The following is a 15,159-nucleotide window of genomic DNA, read 5'->3' as shown; positions in this document are numbered from 1 at the left end:
TGTGAGCTGACAGTAATATGCTTTTTTTTTTTTTTTTTTCTTCCCATGATCACTGTAAGGTGGACATGGAGGTCATGGAAGACGTGATGTAATGTACTGGGAGAGGTTTTGGTTGTCAAATGTGGCTTGGAGAAACCCTTTAGTCAAAGACAAAAAGGGTTTTCAAAACTGCAAAAAAAAATAAAAATATCCTCATCAATACGCCACAGAGATCAAGTTGATTTATTGTGACTTCATTTAGCCTCTTTTACGCTTAAAACCCAGGACATTTTTTGGAATATGCATACAGGTAATGTTACTTACTGGTACTGGTAAGCTTAAAGACTTTAATCAGCATTTTACCGGATAAACATGTTCACATTTGCCACAAAAGTCCCATTACACAGGATGTGATGTGTAACATGTGAATGAACTTGATGGAATTTATGTCTCAAAGACCTGAGTTTATTCATAACTTGGATTTTCTCCCTACATTCTCAGAATCTGCTGATTTCTTCATTTGCTCTAATGACCCATCTTATAAAATGTACCGTGCCATTTCAGATCCCTGGGAGAAAGAACCAGTGGCATCTTCCTTTCTAAACCATTTACATTTTCCTGATATTTCTCCGGTTATCGACTCCTGATATTAATTTTAGGGTTTCCTTCCTTTATGTGGTCTTATTCTGGTCGATTGCTGTATTAATGCTTTAAGGATTGTAGGTCTAGATGGCATTCACACTTAACCCTGCATTTTGTATAATATCTGGCTAAACTGCTTCTTAGACCTTCTTATGATGTAATTCAAAAATCTTTTGTTTACACCTGCATTTCCACACACATAACCGCTATTTGGATATAATCTTGATAATCACGATGCCTGTGAGGTCTATGTACACTGCTCCCAACGGCATATTCTTTTATCCTTTGACTCCACACCTTAATCTGTGCTAGGGCCGCACCTGTAATTATGTCTTCGATGGCGCCGTCTTTGCCCTCGTAGACATGGCGGCTGTCCTTGCCCTGCCTCTTCCTTAGCTCGGCTATCAGCTCCTGCTGCTGCCGCTTGCCTTTATGAGATGGAGACTAGTGTGTGGGAAAGAAAAAAAAAAAAAATACGTAAATCGCGTTACAAGTATACAGTGCAGGTGTTTTCCGTAGTTGTTTACACTGTTATGAATAATTAAGACCGATATACAGCGGGGCATTTTAAAATAAATGAATGAATGAATGAAGGTTTATAAATATGAGTATCGTGTAGAGGAAATTTTTAAGTCCTTTAAGTTTATTACTTTACTCTAACGTCTGCATGACTGGATGCTTGATGCTGATTGTCAACCCAAACTTACCTGCTGATCCTCCTGCTCCTCCATCATGGCCTCCTGCTCCAAAAGCTTCTCCATCATCAGCTGCTCCTGCTTTTTCTTCTGCTCATTCTCTTCATCTGCTTGCTGAGGAAGAAGAGATAAGCAGACTATGATGCAGAGGTGGGTGTGAATTCATTCTGATGATGGCGACTTTAGATGAGATCAGATTAGTGGGAGTGGGAATCTCCAGGCACCCCGATTTGAAATATACAGCGCTGATATGTTAAAATAAAGCGATTATTTATGCAGCTTAATTCTTTTGTTTGACTTCTGTAGTGTACCAGATCACTTTGTATTTCCAGGACGACAACCTGCTGATTTTAAAACATAATATTAACTTCCAATCATCCTTTAAAAAAAATAAATAAAAAAAATTTAAAAAATGGTGCTGATTAACATAAACATAACACCAAAACCGACTGAAACTTTAGGATTATGATTATGCCACATTATCGTTCGAGAGATCAGATGGGGAAAAAAAAAAACTAGACTCACCCTGTAGGCCTTGACAAAGCGTACAAACACTGGGAAGAAGACGGAGGGGGGCATGGTTTTGGGGCTTTCGCCGAAATACTTCACAGCTTCGTCAAAAGCGTCCTGTATGAACACACATGATATCAACTGACTGTCACATATCCTCCTGTTATACCACAACATTTTAAAATTCTGAATGGTCAGAAGGTGTTATCTTAATTAGTTTAGAAGGACTTGTATGGAGGACGCTCCACATAATCTAATGTCTAATTATAAACAGATTAAAAATGGCATGTTATTTAACTAAGAAAAAACATACAGGCCCAGTCCCAACACTTTGTAACAGTCAGATGTAAAGCTTCAGGATGGAGGAGCTCGTGCTTGTGCTTTCTCTGTAACAAACTGCATTTCTTATTTGTCTGTTTATATTTCTCATAACCTAAGAGATGATATGAACTTGTTTCGGACATTCCGCAACATTAAATGTAACTATAAATGTATAAAAATTATGACCTGGAATTCTTTAATATATACAAAATTGTAATAGTTGGAATATTGCTGTGCGGAATAAAACAGTTGTGCGATGTTCAGTTATAGGAAAATAATGATCTTCGATGTTGCCTCACACCAAAACGTTGATTATTTTCCTATAACAGCAACCCCTTTCATGTTTTATTTTTTAAAAAGCTTGGAGTTTTATTCCTTAATGACCTCTGATTATCTACTGCAGAGGTTCTCAACCTTTTGCAACTAAAGCCCCCATAAGACTTCCCTATCATGTGGCATGACCCCCCCCCACCACCACCGGAGGAGACCAGATATAGACCAGATATAGAGACCACACACATACATATATACATATAAATAGATAGATGCATAATTTTTTTTCCTTTTGTGTTTTTGTACTTTTTAAATTACTTTTCATAACTTGTGATTTTTTAAAAAAAAATTACTTTTATAAAACTATATAACGCAACATGAATGATCAAAAATGTTTCTGAACACTAGAACTACTTTGAACAAGAGAACTAGGCTGTAATAACGTGGACTATTTTACATGTAAAACATGTTCCACTCCATTCGTCTTGCGTTCTAAAAACATTCGCATAAGAATGATGTAAATGGGGAGGAAGGGCGCGTCTCGTTATCCACGACGTTGTTAAATCTCCGGCTCTCGGCCCCTCACTGTACAGAGCAGACGCAGAGAGAGGTGAGAGTGCAGCGGGAAAGCAAGACCTCGCGCTTGCAGGACGGTACTGCCGACATCTGTAAAGTCGCTAAGGTTTGTCCTAAAAGCCGCTAGGAGCAAAAAAAAAGTCGCTAAAGGGATGTTGGAAACGCTGGTCTGCACTGACGGCTACATAAAAGGCAGACTAAGCTCCGCCTCTCCCCAGCAAAAACAAAATACTTAAGGAGAGAGAAAACAGAGTTTTTCAATTTATGCACATCCTATTTGAAAAGCAATAAAATACACAGAGGATCCAAATGATGCAATGTTTGTGAATCCCCTTCCGATCTCTCCACGCCCCCTCAGGGTTGAGAACCACCGATCTAGTGCATTTACATTCACTTCTATTATAATTCTTTAAGTGTGCATGTGCGGTTACCAACACCTTCATCGATCTCCTAGTTTCCTTAGTTTCCCAAGTCATGTGGTTTCTAATTCCCATTGTCTATCATTTCCTACTGTAAGTGTCTGTTTTACCATCACAAAATTTTGCCTGGAAAACAGAGGCGTAGTTATAGATATAATGCACGGTTCAAAATGTCTTGTCCAGCTCAGTCTGCACCAAACAATTCACAAAGTTCAAAGTTTTTCTGTACCTGTGAGATTCTAGCATCATCCTGTAGTTTTTTCAGCCTGGTCTCGTTGTGGTGGATAAAGTCCTTGAGCAGCGAGTTGTGCCCGTGCATGCTGTATTCACGGCGAGTCAGATCCATCCCCCTCTGCAGCTCCCTCACGTCCAGAAGAACATTCTCCAGAGAGACTAAAAATTCAGAAATGACAAACAGAGAGGTGCAATATTCAATATGATAATTAGATCAACTTCATTTGAATGGGACCTACTTTAAATCTTAAACACATTTTTTTTTATTTTTTTTATGAAGCACTGCTAGAATAATTACATAAGGTCTTTTACATGTGTTTTTACAAGGTATTAGTTTCTCTTTCAATTTTATATATGTCTTACAAGGTATTGGTTTCTGTTTACTAACAAGACATGCATTAGTGTTGAATGGTGTTGAAGTCGCTACCTGTTATATTACCGTACATATTCATCTACTTCACATAGGAGCTTGGATGTAGATGCTGCTCAACTAAAGGTTGTCCATTTCCATTTGTAATGAAAACTATAATGAAGCACCATTCCAGCACAAATTCACCTACTTAAGAAGCTCACGCGTTTTCATGTCCTCAAACTAAAGTGACGATCACGGTCAGATGATTCCGAGGGGTTTAGGAATTTGTTAGTAATAATAAGTGAGACCTCTTCCATGTTTTCCCCCACATAAGCATCCAGCATTGCTTTATAAAAGTTTTATGAAACGTTCACAAGTGTGTTACGAAGGACCACTAATGATTAACCGCTAATTGTACAGCTCAATATCAGACTATATACTCATACTGGTACCTGATTACAGCCTTGCGCATTTGACGAGAGCCGATAAACTGTAAGCGTTAGATTATTCAATCAATTATGTGAAATATAAGTGTTTCACTATTTTATTATAGAGAAGAAAAAAAAAAAGCTACAATTAAACCCAAAAAGAAAATGTACATATCAACAATAAGTTACAATTCTTTTATTATAGTGAATAAATTATATCAAAATTGTATATCCAAAATATGTATTTTTTAAGGATTAAGATCTCTAATAATTTCTAATTAGTTTAATGCTGGTTATTCTGTGTACACAAAATGCTTGTACAAAATATAATTTTGTACGAACTGCTTATTTTGGGTTAAGCTTGCCTAACTTTTACTTAAACCAATCACAAAGCTGAACTCTGGACTTCATTTCCCAGCAGCCACTGCACCGTACTACATCAACGCCACATGACCACCTGCACCTGTATCACCTTTCTGTTTAACGAGCACTCGCGCACCTGGCTCGTGCACGCGCACGCCCTCGGCTCGTGCACGCGCACGCCCTCGGGCACTCAAAGTCTAAAGGGGAGATCGTGACACTCCCACAGTTATCAAAATGATTTATTTGCATTTACAGTCTCTAAAAATCTAAAAAGAGTTAAAATGAAAAATTCTGTTGAACTGTTTAAAGTGTGGTGCAACAGAGGAGATTTGGTCCTCTATTATGTATGAGTAGGCCAAAAGCTTAAAACTGCCAATACTCCCAGCCATGGAAGTAAGCGCTTAAATCAAAGCACCAAATATAAATACAGATCCATCTATATCCATCTCTATCTTTTCATTGCTACAAACACATTTTTGTGATAATAAAGAGACTTACCAGCAGCAGCTTTCTCTACATAATGAAGTTCATTGTAGAACATGCACACAGCGGCGTATTTCTCCCTCACGACATTGGCGATGTAGTGCAGAAGAGTCTGCTTCCTGTCTGTGGACTTAGTCTCCAGCAGCTGCGATTATTAAAAAAAAAAAAAAAAAAAAAAAAAGATTCAGATTTAACCACAGTGAGAATGCTTGACATGCTTGCTTATATAAGTGATTTCACACCTCGGAGTCCGTACCAGAGCGAAATTTTTCATTTTGTTTTGTCTGTTTAGTTTCACAAAGAACATATTGGCTGTAAGGTTGTAGCACTGAAAATGTACTCAAATAGTTTTACTCATTGGTCAGAAGTACAATGACGGGAAAAGGTCAATAAAGTTTTGCCAAGTGTGTACAGAAACATGGAGTCAGCGCTCAATAAATTACTAGACGATTATATGAATAAGTACTTTACTAGACAATTACACATATAAAACATTATTTATCAGACCTAGCATTGTTATTCTGTTATTATAGTGTAATCATCCACAACACACTGCATTTGTGCTCTGGCTCAGTTTGTACCTCATAGTAATGGTAATTTATGTAACAATACACTTTCATGAGATATCATAGGTAACTTTTTTATGTGTATGTTTTAACAATTACAATCTCTGAAAACAGATCTGATGTGAAAGGTTTCTACTGTTTTGAATGTTTAAAATTGTAAAACGTCACAGTTTTATCCCCCCTTCTTTTCAGTGTTAACTTATTTTTGTAGATATGAAATGAATGTTTTATGGTTTACTTTTAAATGCAACACAACTACTTTTCCGGCAGTTTGTTGGCAAACATAAAAATTCGTGATCTATGGGGATATGATTTGCTTTTTGACATGTCGCCCATCTTTACTTTAGTTTAGTGGCTCACGTGACTTTAGTTTAGTTCAGTTTAGCAGCTCACATTTACAATGAATCCTTTGATTCACTTCCTGCAGTTGAGTCGACTCGGAGTCGAATCGCTCTCGGACCAGTTGTTTTTGCCTTGTTCAAAACGATCCGTGCCAAATAGGAAAACGCACCCGAGCTGATTCAAATGGATTAATTGCGGCGTATGTGAAAGCACTCTAAAAACCGAAGTAGCGGGGGACTGCAGACTCACCAGATCTAAACTTTGAAGCTTGAAGCCATATACAGCTCCTCTCTTACTGCTGTTCATGTAGTTCCCCAGCGCCAAAATGATCTGATAAATCGGAGATAAAACATTGTGTAGAGTGAGACAGGGAATTGTGGAAACTCTAAGTGCTGCTCTGTATAAAGTGTGCGACTCACTTCAAGGATTTTCTTCAACTTCTGGGAGGATTTAATGGACACAGATGCAGCGATGATCGCATGAAGTTGCTAGAAACAAAAAGATGTAGATATAAATGTCCATATCCATTGTAGTTTTACATAAGGATACATTTCTTTTCATCTATCCATCATCTTCTCCTTCATGTACATGCTTTACATTCCTTCTATTCCACCCTCCACCTGTAACTCTATCCATCATTCCATTTACCCATATCAAGATTACAGTGTTGCATTTAATCACTGGATCTATGCATTTTATATTTGATACCATTTACACAGTCTCTTTTCCCATCTCCCTGTTTAACCCACCCTATATCCTGTCCTCTAGCACATCCTCCATACATTTCTTCATCAAGTTACAATGTACCCTTGGGTGTTTACTGATTGTTTCTATGAATTCCAATGTACTGTCTGAATGATGTGCATTTCCCAAGCCACTAACGGTTTCATTCATTTCTACCCAATGCTTTTTTTCTAATCTAACATCTTCTCAATGCATCCCTCCACCTTCCATCTAACTCCATTTACCATTATTACCCATTCATTCATCCTCAGTAACCGCTTTTTATTGCTCAGAGTTGCGGTGGATCCGGAGCCTATCCCAGGAACACTTGAGGTGGGTGAACTCACCCTGGATGGGATGCTAGTTCATCTCAGGGCACCAGACACACACACACACACACACACTCATACCTAGGGGCAATTTAGAGTAGCCAATCCATGTTTGTGGGAGGTGTGAAGAAACTGGAGAACCTGGAGGAAACTCACAAGAAGAATACTGTAATATCCATGTTCATTTTAATCATTGTTTCCTGTTTCTACATCCTCTGCCCCACCCTGCATCCCTTCTTCTGTCCACTCCATCTATGCATAACATAATTACCACACTCTATCTCTGCCTCTATCACGCCAATTCTTCTCACCGGTGTGAGCATCTGCAGACTGTCGCTAAAGTTGCCCATGAAGGCCATGATCGTCATCCTCTGAGGCAGCCGTTCGATCTTGCTGAACGTCATCATGAACCGATCTTCGTCCGTCAGTTCCGCCAAGGGCCGTCGCTCCCTCTCGTACTGCCGCAGCGTCTTCACCTCTGCTTCGGTGGGCATAAAGCGCATCAGACACTCTGCAAAGTCCACAGGCACGGTGCGCAGGTCGAACCTGAGAGACAACGAACGGGAAGGGGTTATTCCGACCAAACCGAATCAGCCCAGCGAAAATGTTACGAGAATGTAAAGATTTTGCATCGGTAATGATTGCTGATCTGCAAAACTGTGATCACCGAAAGAAATCCAAATACTTACCATCTTGAGATATATTACACTTCAGGCTATTTTGGTAGATCATTCTTGTTCCGCATAATAATGACCGTAATGACCTTACTATCATTTTACATCTTTGAAATATTTAAACTGTAGTCAATACCCTAGGGAGAAGTGTACTGCAGTGCAAAGCTGTATACGCACGACTGAATTGCTTTGCAGATCTCCTCAGGGCTCTTTCCTGCTTTGCGTAGAGTGATGGCCAGGTTCTTGGCTCTGTTGGCCTCCAGTAGTGACACTTTACTGGGACCCTTCTGTGGAGCCTTCTGCTTGCTCATGGTCATATCCACTGAAGGACCCTGGGCTTTAGTCTTAAACATCTCCTCAAACTCATCCACATTCAGGTCCTGCCAATTACAGACAAATGGAAGCATGATATATCCCATATAATACAATTCTTTATGACTGGGCTATTCCGTTTTTTAAAATTTTTTTTATTTACTATTTTTTAATTAACACATGCCCGGTGGAACAACCATCATTGCTTTTGTTCAACAACCTGAGGAAAAAAACAAACCCGGCTCACTGACTTTCGCAAAAACCAAGGTTTTTTATTGAGCACGTAGCGACAGTATGTTTAAACTTAACGTACTGTTACTGCTATACTTCTAGCTCTGAATCCCACCTCCTGCTGCATTACACATATCGGCATTTACTAGACAGTATAAATAGTGTTCACAGGTGACATGAGATCTTTTCAGAATCAGGAAAACACGGTTATGTGGAAACACTGACAAAACTGAGCAAAATAGAGTACAGTGTAAAGCCACCATATACCAGCACAACATACGGTCATCACAAGGGTAAGCATTATGAGAAATGCTAGAATTTATTCATAAATTATTTGCAGGAGCATTTACACAAGAAATCTAGTTAGTTCAGTTCCTGAATTATCCTGCATAAATTTACAAAAGGAGTCTAATTGGACTCTTGATTGATACACTTCAAATCTTATAATCGGCGAGGAGTTACTGCACAACAGGTTATGCCGTCGGGATTAAATCGCTTATTTATTTCCACTGCACACAAGAACTCAATGAAAATGTAAGATTTAGCAGATTTCTCACTTAGGATGCACTCTTTCACCGTTTAGTCATCGTGTTTTTTTTTTGTTTTTTTTTGGTAGCTCTACGGAAACATTTACACACACACCTTTACTAAATGAGGCCCGTTAACATTCCTGGCGAAATTTGAAGAAAACCCTCACAGTTCATAGCCAAACACTGCTAACTTGCTGAAGGTTACGGATGCAAACACAATGTGTTCCCTCAGACGCTCGTGACTATGGTTGAGTTGTTCTCTACATAGGAATTCATATAATTGTGTGATCTGCTTTGTGAGAAAATCTACCATTTTCTCAACCTAGTCATTAAAAGGTTTCTGGCCAACCTTATCCAGTGCTAGCTATTGAATCATTTGTCCACCCCTGTAGTATCATGCTAATTTAGGTTTACATGGCCAAGTCATGACCTGACATGTAATAATAAGAAGATTTAAGCACATCTGTGCATGTTGGTATGGTTGTGAGAGACTTTTCAGATGACTCATTACCTCCAGAATCCTTTCATCGTCAATCTCGTTAAAGACTGTCCCATTGATCTGATTAGGTTTCAGAGCCACCCAGTTAAAGACCGGCATCCGGAACTTGGTTTTGATTGGCTTTTTAATCTTCACCGCTGGAATAGGGAAAAGATGCAGATGTGACCACCAGACAGTTTTAATTCATGTTTAATATATATATGTGTGTGTATATATTAGAGATGCACCGATGTATCAGACAATAATCGGTATCGGTCGATAAAGGCTATCTTTCCCCGGTATGGGCCCTCGGCCGATAGTTTAGAAACATCCGATGATCGGGGCCGATTATACCCTGTCAATCAAAAGAGGGCGGGAAAACGCATCGATTTCGTGCTGTGTGTAAAGATGATGTCTCTTGGGTGGAATGACGACAAAACGGCAGTTTGTAATCTCTGTGCTGCCAAATTTTTTTCGCCTTCGAGTCTAATTTTTTTGTTGTTGCCGTGTTGCTCAGAAAAATATATTTGTAGAATAGTATTTTTCATATCCAGTTAATGTTAATATATACAAGAGTTGATATTATATATGACCAGTGTGATGTCAGTGATGAAGTTGAAATGCTTGTGGAGAGTGAACGTGAGAGTAACAGGAGGATTTTTAGAATACAGTCAACGTTAATATGAATGAATACCATTCAATAAGTTAATAATCTTACTTTAATCTGCAGAATTGAGTTCATGTGTTCATGTTAATTAGAGTCATGTGTTTTCTGTTTGAAAATGGAGAGAATAAAGTTGTTATTTGCATTTCCTTCAGAATTGTGGAATTAATTATTATTAATTTAAAAGAAGGCATAAAAGGCAGAACTATCTGTATCGGCCGATATCACTCTGAATAAACCATCGGTATCGGCTGAGAAATTTTGTATCGATGCATCTCTAATATATATATATATAGATATATCAGATCATGCCAATGTATAATTTATGGCCACAAGAAATAAACACAGCAGAGATCACCAAAACAGAGGAAACCTACAGAAGAGCTTGATTGGTCCATCTTTGAGGGCAGGAAGAAAAAGAAAAGTAAATAAAAGCAGAAAAGTTTAGAGAGTAAAACAAACAGATAATTCAAGCAAGCAAAAACAGAAACTGGCAGTGAAAAGTAAAGGAAATAAATTTGCTAAGGATTCGATTCATTCATTCAGCAGAAGCAGAAATAAATAGCTTGGCCATTTTCAGACTCGAACACACAGATACGTAGACGTCACATATGCATACAGATATATACACCGACATTACATACCCGTTAGGCCAGAGTTAAATATTACAGTGGGCGTGCCACAGCCAGGGAGGGGAGGGGCTACAGGGGGAGGAGGCGGGGGTAGTTGGGTGGACATCTCCATGGCTCGCCCAAGGGGAGGGGGTGGAGGAGGGGGCGGTGGTGGTGGAGGAGGAGGAGGGGCAGTAACAGCTGATGGTCCGTTTGGCACTGCATGACAGAGGAAGAATAAATTATTCACAAAACCAAAAAATATTAAATGTTACAAATATCTAATAAAAAAAATAAGGTAAAATTGTTAGGACCATTAAAGACATTTTCAGTGATGCAATAATATTTGTTAGTGTTCTGTTAAAATAAATGAAATACACTGTACAGTATATATCGTTTTACTTAAAGTGTCAAAAAGCATTCTAGTTCGTTTGGCTGATATGTTTTACTCACAGGAGGAGTCAGGCATGGGTGGTGGTGGAGGAGGCGGTGGTGGGGGTGGAGGAGGAGTGGCAATCTTCCTCAGGGTTCCAGTTTGTGAAGTAGAAGCATATGAGCTGCTGGCACCTGCGCCAGCCTGGACCAAGGCATCAGGGCATGGTGAGAGAGGCATGGGCTGAGGAGGAGAGGGCAGAGGGGACGTTTCTCCCTCACCATCTCCCTCTCCTCTCACCTGGATCTGCAGACTACCACGCCGCTCAAGCTCATGAATCTTCTTCTCCAGCCTGGACTGCTTCTGGATGGCTTCGTCCTTCTCGCGCACCATACGCCGGAGTGAGTGTACCTGCGAGCTGGCGTCCCTGTACACAGCCTGCATCACAAACAAAAAACCCCCACACGTTCGACTTACTCTCCGAATTTTGCTCATCCTACAAGAGAACGAAGAAGCTTTAATGCTTGGCTGAACACTCAAGTTCTGTGTTTAACACTCAAGTCTGCAGCGGCTTACGAGAATGTCGTTTAGCCCTCACCCGTAGGGAGTCCAGCTCCTTGTTCTTCTGCATCAGCTGCTTTTCCAGCTCCACGATCTTAGACATGGCCTCATTCTCCGTGTCCAGCAGCTTGTCCGTCATCTAGCAACAGAGAAACAACGGACATCGATAACAGAGTTGATTTCAGAACAGTTCTAACACTATTCTCGAAGCTGTCCTGTACAGAGGAAGAGAACTGAGATTTCAACTACAGATTAAAAAAAAAAAATGCATTAATATTATAACATTGTACAAATCTGTCCATTTAATGTCGTTTCCTAATTAGACAACTCATATTGCACTCACGCACGCAATTAGTGTAGTGTCTATTAAAGCAACGCATTTGATTGTCACAGTTTACAGACTTGCTAATGTGCAAAAGACTGTACTTTTTATATACAATGTTCCAAGACTTACACTGACAATCAAATGCATTGCAGTAGGTCAAATCTCTTCTACTTATTATTTATTGCTGTAGCACACTCATACACTTTCGCCGTCTCACACAGATTTCACGTATTTGTGGATTGCACGGTATCGAAGAGTCGACTGGTAAAAGTCTCCTTGTCTTTCAAAGATAAACAGACATCGATATAAAGTTTCGTTTTGGCATCCCAATACTTGCTGTTAATAAATGTTAAAATATATAAGTGAAATAAATATATTAGACCTTTGTGGAACCGTGTGAAACAGCACCACTCACGATCGACAGAAATATAAATACACACAGTGATATGTAGATGCAAGGCTTGGGCTGATTTCTTTCTACACCAGACTGTAGAATCATGCAGCCTGTTACCAGTTATATTTATGTGGTCTAATGCATGTACGTGTTGTATATCGTATTTTGCTGCACATACTGTATATGTTGCCTTAAAATAGGGGTGAACATTAGATCATTCTCCGTACGTGTGACAGACTCTCCTCCAGCTCCTCCACGCGTTCCAGCGCTGCGTTTTTGGTCTCGGCATCCTCCAAGAGCGTGCCCACGTCGAACAGGTTATCCAGGTACGCCTGGATCTGCACCTGCAGCTTGTCACTCTCTGTGTGCTTCAGTCTCTACGCGCACACAGAAAAGTGAAATGAGTACGAGTGTGTGGATGTGTTCGTGTTAAGGCTGCGCATATTTTTTTTCCAGTTAAAAGTTGTTTTTATTGACTCTGGAGCGTTATGCTCTGAATATCTTTCATTATGTGTATACTTTTTTAGCCAGACAGAAATTCACCAGACAAGGTGGTCACATGCCTATTAATCGAGTGGTTCTTAGCTGATTGCCTAAATTGTGCTTATATGCAGCGCTCAATGAATGTAATTAATACCCATGCTTATTTATGCACTATATAAAATGAAAATACGTTTTCTGTGTGTATAGGTGCAAAAAATTGTTCCTTAATTGTCTTAATACCTGTAGTAAATCTTTGATTCGGAAATAACTGGCAGGTTTAAATCACAGGTAACGCTGATTATCTTTTCAGTCAATACATGTAGCCCTAATATAATGTGTGTTCTTAGATGAAAAAAAAAATTCATTTCTATTTAGAATGACTAAAAGTGTCTTACTTCAAGATAATCATCCAGCGCGAGCTTGGTGAAGTCGTACTGAAGGTGCACTCGGAAATTCATGTCTTCTACCGAGTGCACCACGATGTTGATGAACTGCATGCACGCCACCTACGGAGCAGTGGCGCGAATCATCAGTGGCGCAAATGCACACAGAAAGACATTAGGACGAGAGTGTTCTTACAGTAACCCACCATGAAATCAATATTGTTGTCTTCGTTTTTAAAATCCTCCATTAGCTTCTCAAACCGCTGGGACTCTGAACAGACCTAGAAGACCAAAAACGAGCTCAGATCAAACAAAAACACCATTAGCTGCTAATCTTGAACACAAAGGATCATACAAAAAAAAAATAAATAAAAAAAAAATAAAACATCACTACATTAATAAGTGGAGTTAAAAAGCAAGTGAACTGAGGTGACTAAAGTCAGCAGCTCAAGTACCTCTTTGAAATGGTCGAAGGCAGCCAGGATGATCTCATGCCCTCCTCTCACGAGACACACAGCAGCCAGCAGCTCCAGAACCAAAGCTTTGGTCCTAGCCAGTACATGACACATGCAAACTAGAAATAATTAGCTCCGGTCTCTTATCACGTATCATGAACCATGCTCGAGAAGAAACTACAGCATGTACATCATCACAGAACCCAACCAATCAAGTCTAGCAACAGTCCTAAAAATCAGATGACCTTATTAGTTTAAGCTCAGATGGTTGCTGCCCCACCCATAATGGGACCCAGTGATAATAGTTTTGTGCAGCAAGCTGATCAGGAGTATTTCATCTTAATGGCTTAGTGAGATAAATCAGGGTACAAGCAGTCATCACTCTGATTAAATCAGCATGTTTACGATATTCAGATACTCAGAGCTTTGACTTCATTAAGACAAGAGGCCATAAGTGAACACTTTGATCAACTGAGATGGACTGATCAATGCCATCCACTCACACACAAATTTTGACCAGTCACATCCTGCTACTGCAGAAAGTTTGACCAATTCCACCTGCTCTAGCGAAAAGTTTGACCAGTACCACCCACTCCGGCATAAAGTCTGACCAATCTCACTCTGCTATAGCAGGAAGTTTGATCAATCCCAAACACTCCCACAGAAAGTTTGACCAATCTCACCCTGCTACAGCAGGAAGTTTGATCAATCCCAAACACTCCCACAGAAAGTTTGACCAATCTCACCCTGCTACAGCAGGAAGTTTGATCAATCCCAAACACTCCCACAGAAAGTTTGACCAACCCCAAACACTGTAGCAGAAAGCTCGACCAATTGTGCCTGATACATCAGAAAGTTGGACCAATTCTTATTGCTCCAGCATAAAGTTTGACCATTCATGCCTGATACAACAATCCCAATCTCTCTAGCAGAACATTTGACCAATCCTGCCTGCTCACACCCATAGAAAGTTTGACTATTCTTGCCTGCACCTATATTTATTATTTTTTTGTTTGTAACAGGCTGCAATATTTTCCAATGAACTGGGTTGGTTCTATTTCCGAATCTATCTCCCGAGTAGATCCAACATTGTGAATTGAGTCATTTAAACCACATCGACCCTGACGAGGATACTAAAAGGTGAAAGAATGAATGAGCAAAGCCTAATTCACACCACACGTCAGTCACATCCAATACATTCCCATATCTGACCGTCCACTACCGCCACAAACGTTTAGGAAACATGTTTCAACTTATGTTAAGCGACTATTTACGAAACGTTTATTTGCTCTTGAACCTTTCGAAAAAATTTAAATTCATTCTGTTAAGCCTATTGTGTGAATGTGGCTTACCTGGGATTTTTGTTGTTGAGGCTCAGAGCAATTTCGTTTACTGCATGCGGATGTGACATAACCATGTTGAAGCCGTACTACGTACAAAGAAAATGTAA

At 39.6% G+C, this 15,159-nt stretch overlaps 1 protein-coding gene across 4 annotated transcripts in view; it reads right to left on the bottom strand.

The window, feature by feature from the left end:
- fmnl2b (formin-like 2b) overlaps nucleotides 1-15,159 on the bottom strand; it is a 37,268-nt gene that overhangs the window by 4,202 nt on the left and 17,907 nt on the right. For all 4 annotated transcript variants that reach the window (XM_053684296.1, XM_053684295.1, XM_017482545.3 and 1 more), the window contains 18 exons: nucleotides 15,062-15,138; nucleotides 13,710-13,803; nucleotides 13,461-13,535; nucleotides 13,267-13,377; nucleotides 12,616-12,765; nucleotides 11,707-11,808; nucleotides 11,189-11,546; nucleotides 10,769-10,954; nucleotides 9,494-9,618; nucleotides 8,087-8,289; nucleotides 7,547-7,781; nucleotides 6,603-6,671; nucleotides 6,433-6,513; nucleotides 5,291-5,420; nucleotides 3,645-3,808; nucleotides 1,842-1,943; nucleotides 1,329-1,430; nucleotides 942-1,065 (listed from right to left, as the gene is read on the bottom strand). In XM_053684296.1, coding sequence (XP_053540271.1) covers nucleotides 942-1,065; nucleotides 1,329-1,430; nucleotides 1,842-1,943; nucleotides 3,645-3,808; nucleotides 5,291-5,420; nucleotides 6,433-6,513; nucleotides 6,603-6,671; nucleotides 7,547-7,781; nucleotides 8,087-8,289; nucleotides 9,494-9,618; nucleotides 10,769-10,954; nucleotides 11,189-11,546; nucleotides 11,707-11,808; nucleotides 12,616-12,765; nucleotides 13,267-13,377; nucleotides 13,461-13,535; nucleotides 13,710-13,803; nucleotides 15,062-15,138 — 2,488 coding nt within the window. The remainder of the gene's footprint in view (nucleotides 1-941; nucleotides 1,066-1,328; nucleotides 1,431-1,841; nucleotides 1,944-3,644; nucleotides 3,809-5,290; nucleotides 5,421-6,432; nucleotides 6,514-6,602; nucleotides 6,672-7,546; nucleotides 7,782-8,086; nucleotides 8,290-9,493; nucleotides 9,619-10,768; nucleotides 10,955-11,188; nucleotides 11,547-11,706; nucleotides 11,809-12,615; nucleotides 12,766-13,266; nucleotides 13,378-13,460; nucleotides 13,536-13,709; nucleotides 13,804-15,061; nucleotides 15,139-15,159) is intronic.

Source organism: Ictalurus punctatus, chromosome 12 (assembly GCF_001660625.3).
Source record: "Ictalurus punctatus breed USDA103 chromosome 12, Coco_2.0, whole genome shotgun sequence".
NCBI lineage: Eukaryota > Metazoa > Chordata > Actinopteri > Siluriformes > Ictaluridae > Ictalurus > Ictalurus punctatus.
The sequence above is the reverse complement of the archived record's forward strand: the minus strand, read 5'-3'. Positions and strand labels throughout refer to the sequence as shown.